The sequence below is a fragment of the Carassius gibelio genome, chromosome A15 (assembly GCF_023724105.1).
Source record: "Carassius gibelio isolate Cgi1373 ecotype wild population from Czech Republic chromosome A15, carGib1.2-hapl.c, whole genome shotgun sequence".
NCBI classification, from domain to species: Eukaryota; Metazoa; Chordata; class Actinopteri; order Cypriniformes; family Cyprinidae; genus Carassius; species Carassius gibelio.
Window position 1 is genome coordinate 4,651,318 of NC_068385.1, and position 17,789 is coordinate 4,669,106.

The window sequence follows — 17,789 nt, forward strand, 5'->3', positions numbered from 1 at the left end:
AGAGAAGTGATTAGTGTGCCCGCTACCGCTACTAAGCCTTAACCGGTGAAATGGGTGGATAACCAGATGAAATGAAGCCTCTCCCCTCATTAGACTCCCTCTTCTCGCCTGATCCCTTGCTTCCTGCTCTGTGTTGATGTACTCAAATGACCCAGTGGTCAGTGAGCTTGTATTAACATCTGACTCTAGCAACAGGGTTACTGTTTGCTCTGCCTGTGTGACTGTCCCCGGGGCCCTTCCTCCAGGAGCACTGAACACATTTCAGATCAATACCTACATCCTTTGCCAAAGAGACAGAGAGGAAATGAATGAACTAGAAACTGAGTGATGTGAGAGAGACGGATCAGGAACTGAGGGTGTGTTCTCAATGGCGTACTCTTAATTTACTCTTAGTTTACTATAGCAGGCCCTCTGTATCCCATAATACTATACAATTTCATTTTCAATATGGAAAATTAAATTAACAATTTTATTACATAACTTTGTTTTGCATGTATAATCTAGTTGATTTTTTTTTAATATTGAATTTAATAATATTTATTTTAGTATTTGGATTTATAAAAAATTTATTTATTAAAAATACTAATGTTTAAATACTATTTTGTTTAAAGATGTTGTTTATTTGTAGTATTTGTTAATATTTGTATCAGTGTTGTTTCATTTATGAATATAATTTAGTTTTGAGTATTTCTTTATTTTGAGTATTTTATTTATAAAATGAATGAATACTAATTTATTTATTAACAATATTTATTTTTTTGTATTTTGATTAGTAATACTATTTCTATCAATACTATTTTATTTATACTATTATTTAATGTTTTTTATCAATACAATTTTATTTAAGAATATTTATTTTAGAATTTTTTTTGTATTGTATTATTTAATATTTATTCATGCATCAGTACTATTTTATTTATGAATAGTGTTTTTTTATGTATTCATGTTTATTTTTTATAGTTTTTGGTTATTATAGAATTTATTAATTTAAATGCTATTTACATATACTTTCCAGTATGCACAGCTTTCCATTCCCCAAAAAGAAAATCATAATCAAGAAGGGATCATCGAAAGGGCACTAGACAGAGAGAATAAATACCTTAAAAAAATATTCACTGAGAAGAATGACACTTTGTTTCACGAAAAAATGACAGTTATAATACTGAGCCTCTTCTACCTTTTAAAGATAGTAGTTCACCTTTGCCCTTCTGAATTCATTAACATTTTTATTTTGACCTGATGGGTGAGCATGCATATTTGTGGCTATCCAGTGACAAAAGCTGTTGCTGTGCTCCTCTGCGGCTGAGTGTGCTGTCTTTGCCTGTACTCCAGTTACACATGCAGGTTTGATGGGAGAAGGATAATATGCATTTAGGGTTATCAGCAAGTCTGGCTTGCTGGCTCAATTTGAAATTCAATACTGAACCTCCATGTTATATTTCCTCCTCACTGTCAGGCCAGTGATAACAACTGTACTCACCCTTCTTCCCTCTTTTTTTTGCTGGCCTCAAATATTTCTTATCGCTCTTTGGTTTGCAGTAATAACAGGCAGCCAGGCTTAACATATTTTTATCATGAACGTAGGCCACTTTGAACTTCGAACAATTTCAGTTCTTTAACTTCATCAATGCTAGACAAGATATTAAAGTTGCATATCTTCTCAAAGAGAGTCCTCTGTTTGCAAAACATGCTGTATTCACATCCTCTTGCATTTGTTTACTATATTGTTATGCATTTGAATAAACTGGCACTTGAGGTTAGCACTTATATTCATGCTTTGGTTATAATCTAGTTCCCTAAGAAAACACCTGTCACTGACATGTATGCACAGCACATAATGCTTTAATGTTGAACTGAGGGTTATTCTGACTTTGAATCAGCATTATAAGTCCATATCTCTTTCTCAGGCCCTGGCTATGACGGAGGTGAATGAACCGGTTAGTCCTCATCTGGCAGAACCTCAGATTGCCATGTTTTGTGGCCGTCAGCTTCTACACATGAACACTGAGAGTGGACATTGGGAACCAGATCCTCAGGGGCGACAGGGATGCTTCACCCAGCCCAGCAAGATCCTGTCATACTGCCAGGAGGTGATCTATTCTATTCTATTCTATTCTATTCTATTCTATTCTATTCTATTCTATTCTATTCTATTCTATTGTGTTCTGTTGTGTTTTATTCTATTCTGTTCTATTCTATTCTGTTCTACTCTGTTGTGTTCTATTCTATTCTGTTCCATTCCATTGTGATCTGTTCTATTCTGTTCTATTATTTTCTATTCTATTCTGTTGTATTCTGTTGTGTTCTATTCTATTATATTCTACTCTGTTATGTTCTATTCTATTATATTCTGTTCCATTCCATTGTGATATGTTCTGTTCTATTCTATTCTGTTCTATTCCGTTGTATTCTGTTGTGTTCTGTTCTATTCTATTCTATTCTACTCTGTTGTGTTCTATTCTATTCTATTCTATTCTGTTGTGTTCTATTGTATTCTGTTCCATTCCGTTGTGATCTGTTCTATTCTATTCTGTTCTATTCTATTCTATTCTGTTGTATTCTGTTGTGTTCTGTTCTATTCTATTCTATTCTACTCTGTTGTGTTCTATTCTATTCTGTTCCATTCCATTGTGATCTGTTCTATTCTATTCTATTCTATTCTGTTGTATTCTCTTGTGTTCTGTTCTATTCTGTTCTATTCTATTCTACTCTTTTGTGTTCTATTATATTGTATTCTACTCTGTTGTTGTTCTATTCTTTTCTATTGTATTCTGTTTGTGCTCTGTTCTCTCCTGTTTAATTTGTCTTAAACTATATGTATTTATTTGAGTTTTACTTAGTATTTGTTTTGTGCTGTATTCTATTATATTTTAGTCTATTCTATTCTATTCTATTCTTTTCTGGTTTAGTCTTTTCTATTCCATTGTTATATTCTATTCTATTCTATTTTATTTTATTTAGTTTCATTCCATTCAATGTTTTTGTTTTGCTCTGTTGTTACATTCCAGTCTTCTTTTCTATTCTATCAGACGTATTGTATTTTGTTCTCTTCTACTTTTACTCTGTTCTGTTTGCCTCGTGTAATTAATTTCAGTCAAGCGCTGAACATCAAACTCAGCGCACCTACATTAGCACGCGCGCTGATTGGTTTAATTACTATGTGCACAAGAATCTGCAGACAATCTCCACTCAAGCATTTTCTCAAGGTGAACGCAGAGGGCAGTCTGTTCTAATATTAGCATTGTAAAACAAGACTAAGATGGCGTTTATGTGCATACACAGGCAACTCGATGCAAATCTCTTTCTAACTCTCGCCGTATTAAGTGTGTGGGATAATGGGGATATTTTTCACCATCAATCAGCGGTGGAGATTTATGATCTCCGTACGCCATGAGCTCAAATGCATTGTACGGCTAATATGACTGTACTCTCTGACTCCTAAGAGGATTGCAAGTTTTTCATTCGCCGTTGTCTCATCTAGAGGAATTAGGAATGAGAAATGAGGCCTGGTTGTTTTCCTCTGTTTTTCATGTGTGTATTTCATTGCTGAAATCAATCTGAGCCTGTATTATTGCATGACAGCAATTCTGAGATGTCAGTCTGAACAAGGCATGTTTTTCTCTCTCTGTGCTCTATAAGCGCGGAGCAACGTCTGTTCAACCTTGTCTGAATCATCACGCTGTCCCTACCGCCACAGTATAAAATCACCTCGTTGTAAGCTAATCTGGGCTCAACCAGTCAACCAGTTAATTTGACTAAAGGCTTTTAAAAGCATTATTGTGCCTGCATTCTAGCCTGGCACGAAGTGGCGTATACGTAAGCTGGCAAGTGTGACATCAAAATTGAATGAAGAGGCCAAAGAATATGTCATTCTCCTGGCTGAATGAGGTTTCGACTAGCAGGCGGTCTGCCAGTGGACCGCGTCCTCATTGCCAGAGCTTGTTTAGAACATAATAATCCCTTCCCATATGTCTGTAAGATTACACTCTCACTCACTGCAGCCCAGTGCGAATAGATTTGATGCAAACATGTACCCAGAACAATAATCTTTCTCTTTTTTAAAAAGAGTATTTGTATATTCTTGATGATGTTAATTTGAACCGTATGTCATAATTAAGCTGGAATGGACTCAAGGTTGTCCTGTGTTGTGAATATATTTAAAGGATGTCGAAACGCACTGTGGATGTTGAAAAGCAGTGTGTGCTACTCCTTTAGTCATAAAGTCACTATTTAGTGTTATCCTAAATATACAAATATTTAAGATACATATTTCACTATAGGAGATAATATCGCAATAAAATACAATAAAATAAACATTTTATTTTAAGATTTAATATTGGTAGAAAATATTAAAATGTTAAAATGTTATTCAATGGATGTTGAGCATTTATATATATATATATATATATATATATATATTATATGTATATTTTAAGACAGCATATTGGAAGAAAAGGGTTGACTATGCATTTTCATGATTTTTATTAAGAAAATAAATGCTTTTTATATATCATATTGTTCCTTTCATTAGAAGATGTGGTCCCTGATAAGCAAATAAAATAAAATAAAATTGAAATAGGACAAAAAAAGTGTTATTCAATGAGTGTTGAGCATCTGTTTTAATGTATTGTGTCTGTACTGTATATTTTAGGACAGAATATTGGAAGACAAGAGAACAATAGTTTTGAATATTAATTGTAATTAGGTTTATTAATATATGTCACTATTTTTTATATCTGTGTGGCTGATCTTGTCTCGTCAAATCTATATATATATAAAAATATATAGTAAAACAACAAACCTAATGTGACAATACTCATGTATATCCCCGGATATACATATACATTTCTATCCATTTTCCTTCTTTTCCTAAGCTCCCTCTCGTCTGTGATTTGTTACACTCAGTTTATTTATGATTATATTTCGAATCATAAATAAATCCTAATAATGTACAGATGACTCAATATGACTCAGTGCCCCTGCAAACATGTTTTGAAGGTGAGGTGTAATTGCTCTGGAAATTCGGGAATACTACGCAATGAGTTTCAGACGCCCCCTAGTGCCAAGTTCAGAAATGTATTTCACATTCTTTTATTAACTTTAATGCTCTGCAGTCTCAGCAGACAGGATTGACTCCACGACTCCCTCTTGTGGTCAAATGAGAGGTTTCCCATTAAAAAGGAACAGCAGCTAAAAAAAAAAAAAAAAAAGCATCATTTATGTATTTATCTGGCTTGTTTAGCTACAGGGTCATATTAAAAGACTGCTGTGTGCAGCTACATTTTCAGAAACAACAGTTCATTGTGCAATAACGGCACCCATGGACCCTTATCCTGGAGTGCTATTTATTTCGTTTTGTCCCGCTCCTTTTCACCCCCTTGTTCTTTGTCTTTTCTTTTGTTTTCTGCATGATAAACTTACTATTCCCCTGTCCTTTTTCCAGCTGTTGTGATCCTGACTCCTGTCCCCTTCTCTTTCCTCACGTGTGTGTGTGTGTGTTTGTGTCTGTCGTTCTCACCGTATGTCAGATGTATCCAGGACTGCAGATCTCCCATGTGGAAGAGGCCTCCTCTCCAGCGACCATCCCGGGCTGGTGTAAGAAGGGCTGGGGTCACTGTCAGACCCGCTCCTTCATCGTCGTGCCCTACCGTTGTCTGGGTGAGTCACAAACACACCCTGAACAGTTTAGAATACAGACATCCCATCAAGAATGCAGTATAGACCAGATTTAAAAAGCAATATCATATGTAATTCAATTAATCGTGTGTTAATATAGTTGTTTCATATAGCTAAAAAAAAAATAATCATCATTTAGGTTGTAGTTCTTTTTTCCTTTGGTGATATATTCCTGTAAATAAGACTTGTTAATGTACATTTTGATTTATGAATTTCCTAAGCATCATTTTATAGTACATTGTACTCTGCGATCATGTTATATCACAATCAAAAATATATAAATAGATCCTAAATCTGTTGGTGCATTACTAATGTTGATGAATATGTAACGCTTGTGCAGCTGTTTGGCTCTGAGGGGCTTTTGTCCTTGTTTTTTGTTCCCACTTCTTATATTCTTTTATTTGCAACATCAGCTCATGTGGACATTTTCAAAAATGCATGATAAACTTTTTTAATGCCAGTACTGTCTACCTCAGTTCTCATTATAGTAGCTTCTTTGAATTTATTTATGTATTCCAATAATTATCATAATCACTCTATTGTTCAAAGGTTTGGGGTCTGTAGAATGTATCAATGTTTATGGAATAATTCTCTCAAGCTGACCTCATCTGTATTTATTTGATCAAAAATACAGTAATAATATTCCACACAATGTCTCTTTTTACTATGTAAAATAACTGATTTATATTTGTATATATTTTACTAATTTTATTTATTCCTGTGATGCAAAGCTGGATTTTTGTGCAGCCATTTTTTTTCACACAAACACACACAGACACACACACAAAATTCTTACTGACCCCAAACTTTTGAACAGTCGTTATTAAAATATTATTAATAATCCTTTATTAATAAAGTCATTTTATTGTATTTTTTCAAATGACAATATGTAATTGTTTCTGCCTATCTCTCAGTGGGTGAGTATGTCAGTGAGGCACTCTTGGTTCCGGATCGTTGCCGTTTCTTACACCAGGAGCAGATGGATTCTTGTGAGAGCTACGTGTACTGGCACAACATCGCCAAAGAGGTAAATACTAAAAGCACACAAAATTACAACCTGGAAAAGTATTAGAACTGTAATTCAACTTGAATAGCTTCACATCTTTAATGGTGAGTCCGATGCCAGTGAAACTACAGTCCACGCTGTGATCTCCTATTCTCATTTCACTCATCACCAGTATCCCCTGGTACTTAAAGTTTTCGAATTTGAATGTTGTAGGTCATTTCACCCTGACACGTATGCGCAATTACAAAAAGATTAAAAAAAATAAAATAATGCACTTCAAAGTTTTTGAAGCACTGGCACATGACATTCATCTTCTGCTCTGCTCATCAGGCCTGCACAGCTGACAGTCTGGAGCTGCACAGTTATGGGATGTTGTTGCCATGCGGTGACCGTTTCCGTGGGGTGGAGTACGTCTGCTGTCCTGGAAGGGCAGGATCCAGTGGACGGGGAGAGACCGAGACTACAGACACTGTACAGGGAGAAACAACACCTTTCGTGTCCATGGCTGGAGAAAAAGTGCTCACCAGGTAAAGAGTTTTTGTATTATGTTATATTATATGTTTCTGGTTCCTTTATTGATTTTTGTAAAAAAAAAAAAAAAAAAAAAAAAAATCAGTTACTTTTCAGTTAATTCAGTTACTTTACCAAATGATGAGATTTCAATGTATCCAAAATAATTCTTACAAAACGTATCCTAATTTAGATTTAGATAGTCTAAAGAGTTACTGTAGTTGAAAGCTGTATGTGATTGATTCACTAAAGAGTCAGCTCATATGAGTCATTCATTTGGGACTTATTTTCAGGGATCAAATTATGTTTTTGATTCATTAAAAAAGAGCCGACTCACGAGTCACTTGTTCAAGAATCAAAATACACAGGTTTGCATGTACTGTTTGTTTGATTCACTAAAAAGAACCGCTTCACAAGAGTCATTTGTTTGAGAATCAGACTAAACTGGTTGCACTGTATTTGTTTGATTCACTAAAAATAATCACCTTATAAAAGTCTCTTGTTCTGGAATCAGACTACATTGGTGGTCTGGATGTTTTTGATAAATTTTTTGCCTGTATGTTTTTGATTTTATTTTTTTTTCAAAAGAACCTGCACATATGAGAATCAGACTACATTTGGTTGCATTGTATGTTTGATTCACTAAAAGCAATCATCTTAGCCTCATTCCTATGAGAATCTGACTACACTGCTTGCACCTTGATTTAAAACTGACAAAATATGAAAAAAAAAAAAAAAGTTTAACTTTAAAATCCTTCCCACTTGATCAGTGTGAAAACGACGCCACCCACTCCCAGTCCCTCTCCCGAGACAGACATAGAGGAAGATGATATGGAGGAGGAAGAGGAAGAGGTAGTAGAGGAAGAAGCAGAAGAAGAAGAAGAAGAAGAGGAGGAGGAAGGCAATGATGAAGATCCAGCTGAGGTAGAGGTAGCTGAAGAGGAGGAAGCCGCAATGAAGGTGAAGGACCAAGAAGACTATGAGTATCCCATTGACTCTCATTTACAAGGCCAAGACTACATGGACAACTTCTACTACGACAAGAACCTCCAGTCTGCCAAAGCCTCCACCCAGCCTCAAACAAGGACTGACAGCCGTGAGTCTTACTGATGCTTTAAATCATCTCTCACACACAGACTCTCAGCAGAGGTTAAACAGGAAGCGTGAGGTTAAACCACATTGCATTTTTAATGCTTCCTCTTTAACTCCCTCTCATATAGAGATTTAAGTAAACACACTGCTGGGATTGATGCTACTTCAGTCTCACTGAGCCCTAGAGTTCCTTTTTTCCTCTTTGATAGATTCATGGATTGAATAATCACTGATTGGTGCTTAATTAACTCCCTTTCTCTCCTGTGAGTAGCGCCCACTCCTCGTCCTACAGATGGTGTGGATGTTTACTTCGAGATGCCGGGCGACGACAGTGAACATGCCAGCTTCCTACGTGCCAAGTTGGACTTGGAGGAACGGCGAATGAAACGCATCAATGAGGTGAGAGAGACGGGGCTTTTTATGTGTGTGTGTTTAAGGTCATTTATGTGCCTTAAGAATGATTAAGAGGGAATCATTACTTTATTGTGCATCAGATCATGAAGGAGTGGGCAGAGGCAGACAACCAGTCAAAGAACCTGCCCAAGTCAGACCGCCAGGCACTGAACGAGGTACAGAAATGAATGAATTGATTGTGTTTTGTAATACTTTTATTAAGTAAGGATGCATTAAATAGATTTAACATTACAGTTTAGAGATTTATAATGTCACAAAACATCTGAAACAGCAGCATTGATAATAATACTAAATGTTTCTTGAATAATTTTTGAATGTGTCACTAAAGACTGGAATAATGGCTGCTAAAAATTCAGCTCTTCATCGCAGAAATAAATTACATTTGAAAATATATTCAAATAACATTTTGGCAAATAAATGCAGCCTTTGTGAGCATAAACTTTACTTTAAAAAAAAGTAATTAAAATAAAATCTTAACAACCTAAACTTACAGTAGTGTGTGCTATTTATTAAAGGGGTCATATTTTACACTTTTGTGACATTTTTTTTTTTTTTGTCAAAAACGGTCACAATTTAGATTCTCTTGACTCGTGATCTTAGGACTGACCCTTAGATTTTAACAGACTACTGTACATGTTATCTGCTGAAAAGTCTGATTAGGTCAAATTGTTGCATGAGATATAAATAAAGGTAATGGCAACAATAGTTAATACTGATAGTTCTCTTGAGGGTGAACTTAATCGTTATCCCTCACATCCTGGTAAAAAAAAAGATATATATATGAAAAAAAAATTCTTCACAAGTGGGACCTGTGTTTCAGAAGCAAACTTGCATTCAGATCTTACAGAAATGGCCACTTTGATCGCTCCAGTCAATACCTATTGAATAAAAATCCATTGTGCCTTCATCTTGTCTTGTTAATTATACTGTGTTTCAATAAAAAGCATTTACTACTGTGACTATTCTCAAAAATGTCTCTCTTTTTCTCTCTCTTCCCCAGCATTTCCAGTCTGTTTTACAGACCCTTGAGGAGCAGGTAGCGGGTGAGAGGCAGAGGCTGGTGGAGACGCACCTGGCCCGCGTTGTTGCCACCCTGAATAACAACCGTAGACTGGCTCTGGAGAGCTATCTGAGCGCCGTGCAGAGCGACCCTCCACAGGTCCGCCCTCTTAAAGACAACTGCTACAAGAATATTAGCACAATTCAGTACTTGCAATTTACAAACAGTATATATTTTTTCTTAATTATCCTCAACATTTAAATTGACGTATTTGGCAGACACTTTAATTCAAACGGCATTCAAGGATCTATTTTTATTCAATTCATTCTTTCCCTGGGAGTCGAACCTGTGACATTGGTGCTGCTAGTGCCATGCCATGAAATATTATGTTTCTAATTCTCTCGCTTTTTTGTGACATGATTTCTCCTACTCCCTCACAGCCGGACCGTGTTCTCCAGGCTCTGAAGCGTTACATGGCAGCAGAGCAGAAGGACAGGCGACACACTCTACGTCATTACCAGCACATTGAGTCCGCCGACCCTCAGAAAGCTGAGCAGATGAAATTCCAGGTTTGAGACAAACACCCAGATCCTCTCACAACTTTAACCCCTTAGAATAAGATCTGATTTGTTAACATTAGTTTAATGTTTTAACATTAGTAACTAGTTCACAGTGCATAAACTGATATTTACAGATACAAACTTTAATTTATAAAATGTTGAAATTAATGCTGCTATTATTAATTACATCAAATTGCTATTACTAATTGAAAAAAAGTGTTTATTTATCACTTTTAGAACATAACGCTTTCCTTTTTTTATAGGGCTTCACAATTTGGCCCAAAATGTTGTGATATTATATACATTTCATGATCATTTAATAATAATAGCATATCAGATCATATGTGATTTGTAATATATTGTTGTCTGAAGCAGAATTTTGAACCAATAGGATTTCAGTGTGGGCGGAGCTACCTAGCACAGCATGACACATATAGAAGCCAAAATGTCTCACTGCTAATTGTACACGTGTCTGTCTGCTTAACGCAGACATGAAGAGCATGAGATTTGTTGCTTGGTCATGTTAAATGATGCAAAGAGATATGAAAAGGTAATTTGATATCTGTGTTTGAAGGTGTACACACACCTGCATGTGATCGAAGAGAGGATGAATCAGAGCCTGGCTCTGCTATACAAGGTCCCTGGCCTGGCTGAGAAACTTCACGACGAGATCCGTAAGAAGTGTTTTTGTGACTCCCTTGCTGGCTCAGAAGTCTAATAGCTCTCAGAATCATTCATTGAATCTGTCTGTCTCTGCAGAGGAGCTAGTGAGAACAGAGAGGGGGGACATCAGCGAACTCATGACCACTTCCTTTTCTGAGACGCGCACCACTGAGGAGCTGCTTCCTGCCGAGAGTGAAGAGGAGCGAGATGACGAGGAGGAAGAAGACAGAGCTTTCCAGAATCGCCCTTACCCACCACGCATCGGTACAATAACCACATATACAAAACACATGCATTACAAAGAAGGAAATGAAGCTTAACACGACAAATCTTGAGCATGATCACATTGTGAAAATACTAACCATTCTTTATCCTATTCCTTCTATCTCTTTATTTTTGGTAATGTAGATCCCCAGCCTAATGAAAAGAAAGGTAAATCCAAAGCTCTGGTTACACTTCCTGTAATATCATTCTCATATTATAGTTTGTTCTTATACTGCATGTATATAGTTTTTTATTTACAGTTATATATGAATATTTCTGTATGTCCACAGTTTCATCAGTGGATGAGTATGACTACACCACCTCTGAGAGAGGACCAACTTATGAATATGAGGAGAAGGTTAGAGCAAATTCTAACACAGAATAACCATTTACGATTGCATGTGTACTAGTGTTGCTCAGCAAGTGTTTCTTACCAAAGTGACTTTGCTTTAGAATAAAATACATGCTTAGTACTTACTGAATACTGCTAAGTATACACTATTTACTCCCTTTTTATTCCACATATAAACCAGTAGTAATGCTGCATTGTTGTCACACGACCTTACTAAGCTACATGTCAGATAGGGGTGCACAAATTGGTGGGGGGGGGGGGTCTAATTATAATATTGCTATTGATTATATATGTCGTTATATAATAATACAATTATTATTATTATTATTATTGTTTAATGAAAATTCTACAATAAAATATTACAATTGTAATAATAAATAACTATCATCATTATCAATATTTTTATTATTACTAATGCTTTTCAAGACAGTATGTTTCTGCAGTCTTGTACGTTTACCACAGGATGGCACCATTTGTAGTTGAATAAGTTGAGATGATATTTCCCCAATTAAGTTTGGGAAACCCTTGCAGTATCTGAGAACATTTGAATAATTTGAACAAAATAAGAGATCATACTAAATGCATGTTATGCATCTCTCTTATTTTTGGAAAATTATTCACATTTTCACAGATTCTGCAAGGGGTTCCTAAACTTCCGCATGCCACTGTATATTTATTTATTATTATAAAAAAAAAAAAATTCAATGCCTGTAAGCTGAAAGCTTGAATAGAATTTAAAATGATTTTCTTATCACATGATGAACTCCGTGTCCTGTGTGCCTCAGATAAACACCTCTGTGGAGCTGAAGCAAGTGGTCTACAAGTCTCCAGGAATCCAGAGAGATGAACTGGTGAGCATCCAAAGCCCTTCATTTGTGAGGTCTTGGGAAATTACTGTCCCATATATTTCTCATGGTACATTTACATTTATGCATTTAGCAGACTCTTTTATCCAAAGTAACTTACAGTGCATTCAGACTATATATATATTATATATATATATATATATATATATATAATTTTTTTTTTTTTTTTTTTTTTTACTAGTATGTGGTACATTTTATCATTTAAGTTCAATAATGCATTTGTTAACCAAGTAGAATTAATTTACATCGTAAGCAAAAATTGCTGATTTGTTTCTTTTATTGTACTGAATGTGAAACTCAATGCCTCATTGTTTTCTAACACAGCAGCCGGATGTTTTGGAGACATTTAACCGCGGGGCAATGGTGGGGCTTCTGGTGGTCGCCGTGGCTATCGCTATGGTGATGGTCATCAGCTTGTTACTAGTTCGCCGTAAGCCTTATGGGACCATCAGTCATGGCATAGTGGAGGTGAGAGCTTGTCTGAGAGGATCATTACTGACATTTGCATGTTTGTATTTGAAGCAGCATGTCCAAGAAACAGGGTCAACCCCAGACTCAAAAGGGCTTCTGGCTGATGTTTATGGTTTACATGCTGGCATAGTTCAATTACACCATAACCCATTGAAGTACATTTATCTACAGTAAAACATGAGGAAGTAACAACCAAGCCCTGAAGCAGTTTCCTGTTGCTATCTGTTTTGCAATCTAGTCATTTGATACCTAATCTGATGTTTTTGTTTGATAGGGAAAAAAACATAACAGGAAAAAGTCAAGTCATGAAACAGATTTGAATAGTTCATTAAAAAGTCTTATGTACATGGAGTATTCTGCCAAGTATTTCATAAGTTTATTGTGAAAAGTTTCATAAAACTTGTAAAAGATAAACACAGGCATTTATGAATCATGTATAACATTCTCTTTTTTAATAACTCCATGAATATTTACCCAGTGAACAATTAAGTGGACATGAAATAAAGATTTGTGTTGAAATTACTTTGTAGAGACAGTGGACCATTTCTGCTTTAACATAAAAAAAAGTTCATTTTGAAATAGTTTGAAATGAGAAAAGTAGCATTTGTGTAATCTATAGCTGCAATTATAAGATATACAACAGCAGTTTTGAGAAATAGTTGTGAGTCATTAAGTTGTAATTTCAAAATCAGTAGATATAAAGAGGAAGGTTTTTATTTTAATCTGTCAGCAATCAAGTATTAATCAGTTTAGATGGTAGGTCAATATACATAAATGGTAGATCATATTAATTTATGTTATATGATGTTATCATCATGAATATTTGACAGAATCAAGCTTGTAATGGAAAATTGCTATCTGTATTTTGAATTCATATACAGAGCCTAGATTTAAACAAAAAAAACATTCTTAAGATTATTTAAATTTTTCATAAACCAGAAATAAACTTAGAATAATAAAAATATATATAATAATCTAAAATAGCCTCTGTTAGGATGGTCTCACACCATCTCCTCTTGACATATTTATTCTTACTATTACAATATTTTACTTCTATAATTTAACTTTCTTACGTGTTCTACGTAGAAATACAGTTAAAAACCATTGGGTTGCAAGCTATTTTTATGATAAAATAAGAAAAAAAGGTAGAGAGAAATATTAATAGATTTATTAAACATTAACCAGTACATTTATTAGACAAGTAATTAAGGATCCTGTCATTTTTTTTTCTTAAAAAGAAAACTAAGATTTTTATTTGATAACTTTCTTACAAATTTATTTTTTAAATACATTTTTTGTCTACATTTCCCGCATTTTTATACTGGTTGGCCACACATATGCTAACACAAGTCACTAATCTTGTTAAATCATAAATAGCTTTTTCCATACGGGAAGCCCGCTCAAAGTGCCTGCCTTAATGATTTCAGATTTACTCAACTTATTAGAACGTTTCCGTTCATTAATTTTTCCCATTTAATATCACTTATGCTCCATTTCTAAGCGATTCTTTCTCTTCGTTTCTCTCCCAGCAGGTCGACCCCATGCTGACCCCCGAGGAGAGACAGCTGAATAAGATGCAGAATCACGGCTATGAAAACCCCACTTACAAATTCTTCGAGCAAATGAACTGAGGAGGGCTCTGCAGTCTCCAGGCCATGCCCTCCTCTCTAGCCTCCTGTTTTTTGATTGGGGTTTCCACTGCAACCCCCCTCTCCCTCGTACTGTATGTATGACTATATGACCGATGTTCAAAATGTACAACAAACCTGGCACGTAAATAGGGAGTTTGTAGTAAAACGTTTGCATACTAATCTCTCATCAGGGAGAGAGACTAATAAGAGAATCCGCAGAACTCCGAAAGCTCCTTTATCCCCTGGTTTTTCCTTTCATTCATGAAGGTGAGGCCGTGCCGAGCATGGTCGGCCGTTTTAAAATCTTGGAATCGTGTCACACTTTCTTTCAGAATCAATTTCAAAGAAGCTAAACTCGACCTGAGTGCTTTGTTTTTGTCGCTTCTATTTTCAAAGCAGTTTATTTCACGGTGAAACTGTGATACGAATGAAATAATATATTTTTTAGTTCACCGGAAGATGTTTTGACCCTCTAAGACAACGTAGTTCTAGAAATCATTTTAGAATAACCTGCTAGTCTCTTTCTGTTTGACTTCAGACATAAAACGAACGAGGTTTGTATTAGTGCGTAACTCAACCATCCGACATCCTAATAGATTGTTAGTCTCAAATCACACAGAATCAGTGTTTTAAATGTAGGCTACCACGAACGCTCATCGAACAATACTACCCGAAAGCTTCAAATATTTTTCTGGTATTGCTTCTTTAAAAGTCAATTCTAAGTAATCTGAAGTCCATACGCGTAAAGAAAAGCATGCGAAATTTGGTGTATGATGCTATAACGTACTTGTGTTGGTCCTGTTTCTTGCTTTTTGATAAAAATTAAAATATCACACTGCAACAATGACGTGTACATAACTAAAGACGTAACTAAAATAGACGTTTCTATCATTAATTTGTATCTACGCAATGTGTGGACGTAAAGATGACCTTGTGCTGCTCACACGGAGAACGAAACATTTCCTAACATGGCTGAATGAAAACGGACTGTTGTATAAACCAGCACAAGAAAATGACACAGTAACTTCTGACTGAATGTATCTTCGGTAGACATAGGCTCCATTCACGTCCCTCATCACACAACGCGGCGGTTAGAGCGTAGGTTAGTTAGCTTAGCTAATCGCTCCGTTTTCATACAGTAGTTGATTTAACTGCCGAGGGTTTGTGTTGTGTAACTGAAACTAGCGTCACCTCTGAAAAAAACTGACGAGATGTGATCCCAAAACTGGTTTAGCTTTCTGTAAGTCTTTAAAATCAAGTTTGCTGTTTGTTTTTGTTTTTATATTAAAGGGTTATAGAGTTGTCTGTCTAATGCGTTTCTGTTTTAGTACATGATAGAAATTTGAAATCAAATTTTTGAGTGTCTGTCGCTGTGACACAAATAACGTAAACCCAACAATTACTGTTAGCCTGTTGTAGAAAGGACATGTCTTGCTCTAAATCGTTTTATTAGAAGACCGAACAGGTTTTTGAGAAGTAAACAGCATCATCCTGTGCTTATATATTACGTGACATATCAGCAGAAGTGAAACCAAAGTGTGGGCCCAGTACATTTATGTTTGTCATTACTTCAGTCCAAAACTACATTTTTATACCAAACCAAACTCCGTCCCATGAAATCTTAGCTTATATTTATTTAAAATAATAATAAATATACAGATTTATTCTGGACGCAACAAACCTTTTGACATGATCATTTGTGTCTGAATGCATTGCCTTTTTTTGTCTTCCTTTGTTCGTTCTGCAACATTTTGAACACCTCTGAACTGAATCCAAACCACAGAAGCAGCTTGCTTAACTGTACATTATTGGAGCATTTGATTGGATATAAGCTTCTAGATGCATTCTAATAAGTTTAAGGCATCATTAGATTTATTAGACTTCGAATTGTCTTATTCAACAACTGGCATCAGATGCTCATGGCACTTAAAATGGACCTTATGTTGTTTTGATCACTCTGAGGTACATTTATGCATTATGATTTAAAATGTAGGACTCATATAGATTTTGTACCAGCATCAAACAGATTTAGGATGGTGTATTCAATAGGGTTTGAATTTAAGTTCATAAATGTCTTCTCTTGGTTGAAATGACCCTTCCCTCTTTTATCCTGAACCAATAGAAATGTAAACGGATGTTTTAACTGCTGCATTATTGCCTTTTTCAATGCTGTGTTTTGGATGTAATTATATGTATTTTTTATTTAAGTCAATATTAATTGGAGTTTGGGTCATTTGCTATATAGATTTGGACTGTAAACACTGAAAGGGTCTCATGCTTGAAAACTAAACTAATTAACTGAGAGCACAACTGTATCCAGATCATCTGTTTCCATTCATCAGTACTTTAAAATCTTTCCACATCTTGCTGAAGAATCAATAAAGTGAAGGTTATGATGGAAATGCATTTAGCTTACATCTAATGTGTTGAACATCCTACCCCAATTTTATCTAGCAATCAAATTACTAACATATATTGAAGATACAGATTGATAATGTAAAATAATTACGGTGTAATTTGGTGAACTGGTGCTTTAAGGAACTTGCCGTTAAGCTACTGAAACCAATGCAGTGAAATAAGCTGATCTCGAATTGTTCTGAATTTCACCAAAGACGTGTTCTGGATATGATTGGAAGGCCAAATAATGTGTTGTATTTTAAATTGACATGTATAATAAGAGCAAGCAACCTGTGAACTGATCTGGCTTGTTGTATTTGCATTAAAATGACAATAAAATTATAAATGACCCACAAACTGAGTCCAATATTAGTTTTAGAAAATTGTGGCTTACCTTCACTTCGCTGAATGATGATTTTTCCACTTGAGCGGATGGTGAACAATCTCTATTGACCAAAGCAGAGGAACAGGAGAAACAAGCTTTGTTTAGCTATAAAGAACTCATTTACAGTACACATTTACAAAGTAGAGACATCTAAAAACCAAACTGCTTGCAGGGTTTTGCTAGAATGCATGATGTTATCAGAAATCTAAGGTACACTATGAATATCTAAGGTACTCTAAAATTCTTTAGATGCTGTTTGAATTATTTTTTATTTTATCTATTTTTTTGGAAGACTGGTGCTTCTTTTCAGTATAAAACCTCTGCAGTGTTTCACATTGCCCAAGCATGTGTTTTATTTTCCATTGCTATATTTGTTTTTGCTTCTTAATCCACTGTACAAAATAAGTTGGTTAATGTCAAACAGCAAAATAATTCATCTTGAATAGTGTCCACCCTTTCATCCATCTCATAAAAAAAAAAGCGAGCAGTTTCTTTATATCAA

At 35.3% G+C, this 17,789-nt stretch overlaps 1 protein-coding gene across 2 annotated transcripts in view; it reads left to right on the forward strand.

The window, feature by feature from the left end:
* Nucleotides 1-17,259, forward strand: part of LOC128028982 (amyloid beta precursor like protein 1) — a 55,331-nt gene extending 38,072 nt beyond the window's left edge. Inside the window, exons 3-18 of one of the 2 annotated variants that reach the window (XM_052616404.1) lie at nt 1,908-2,090; nt 5,529-5,658; nt 6,591-6,703; nt 7,013-7,209; nt 7,963-8,288; nt 8,556-8,683; nt 8,779-8,853; nt 9,699-9,857; nt 10,139-10,267; nt 10,833-10,932; nt 11,018-11,185; nt 11,330-11,353; nt 11,476-11,543; nt 12,323-12,388; nt 12,728-12,871; nt 14,404-17,259. In XM_052616404.1, coding sequence (XP_052472364.1) covers nt 1,908-2,090; nt 5,529-5,658; nt 6,591-6,703; nt 7,013-7,209; nt 7,963-8,288; nt 8,556-8,683; nt 8,779-8,853; nt 9,699-9,857; nt 10,139-10,267; nt 10,833-10,932; nt 11,018-11,185; nt 11,330-11,353; nt 11,476-11,543; nt 12,323-12,388; nt 12,728-12,871; nt 14,404-14,505 — 2,112 coding nt within the window. In that variant the 3' untranslated portion in view covers nt 14,506-17,259. The remainder of the gene's footprint in view (nt 1-1,907; nt 2,091-5,528; nt 5,659-6,590; nt 6,704-7,012; nt 7,210-7,962; nt 8,289-8,555; nt 8,684-8,778; nt 8,854-9,698; nt 9,858-10,138; nt 10,268-10,832; nt 10,933-11,017; nt 11,186-11,329; nt 11,354-11,475; nt 11,544-12,322; nt 12,389-12,727; nt 12,872-14,403) is intronic. The other variant, XM_052616405.1, reaches the window with a different exon arrangement.
* Nucleotides 17,260-17,789: the final 530 nt, after the last annotated feature.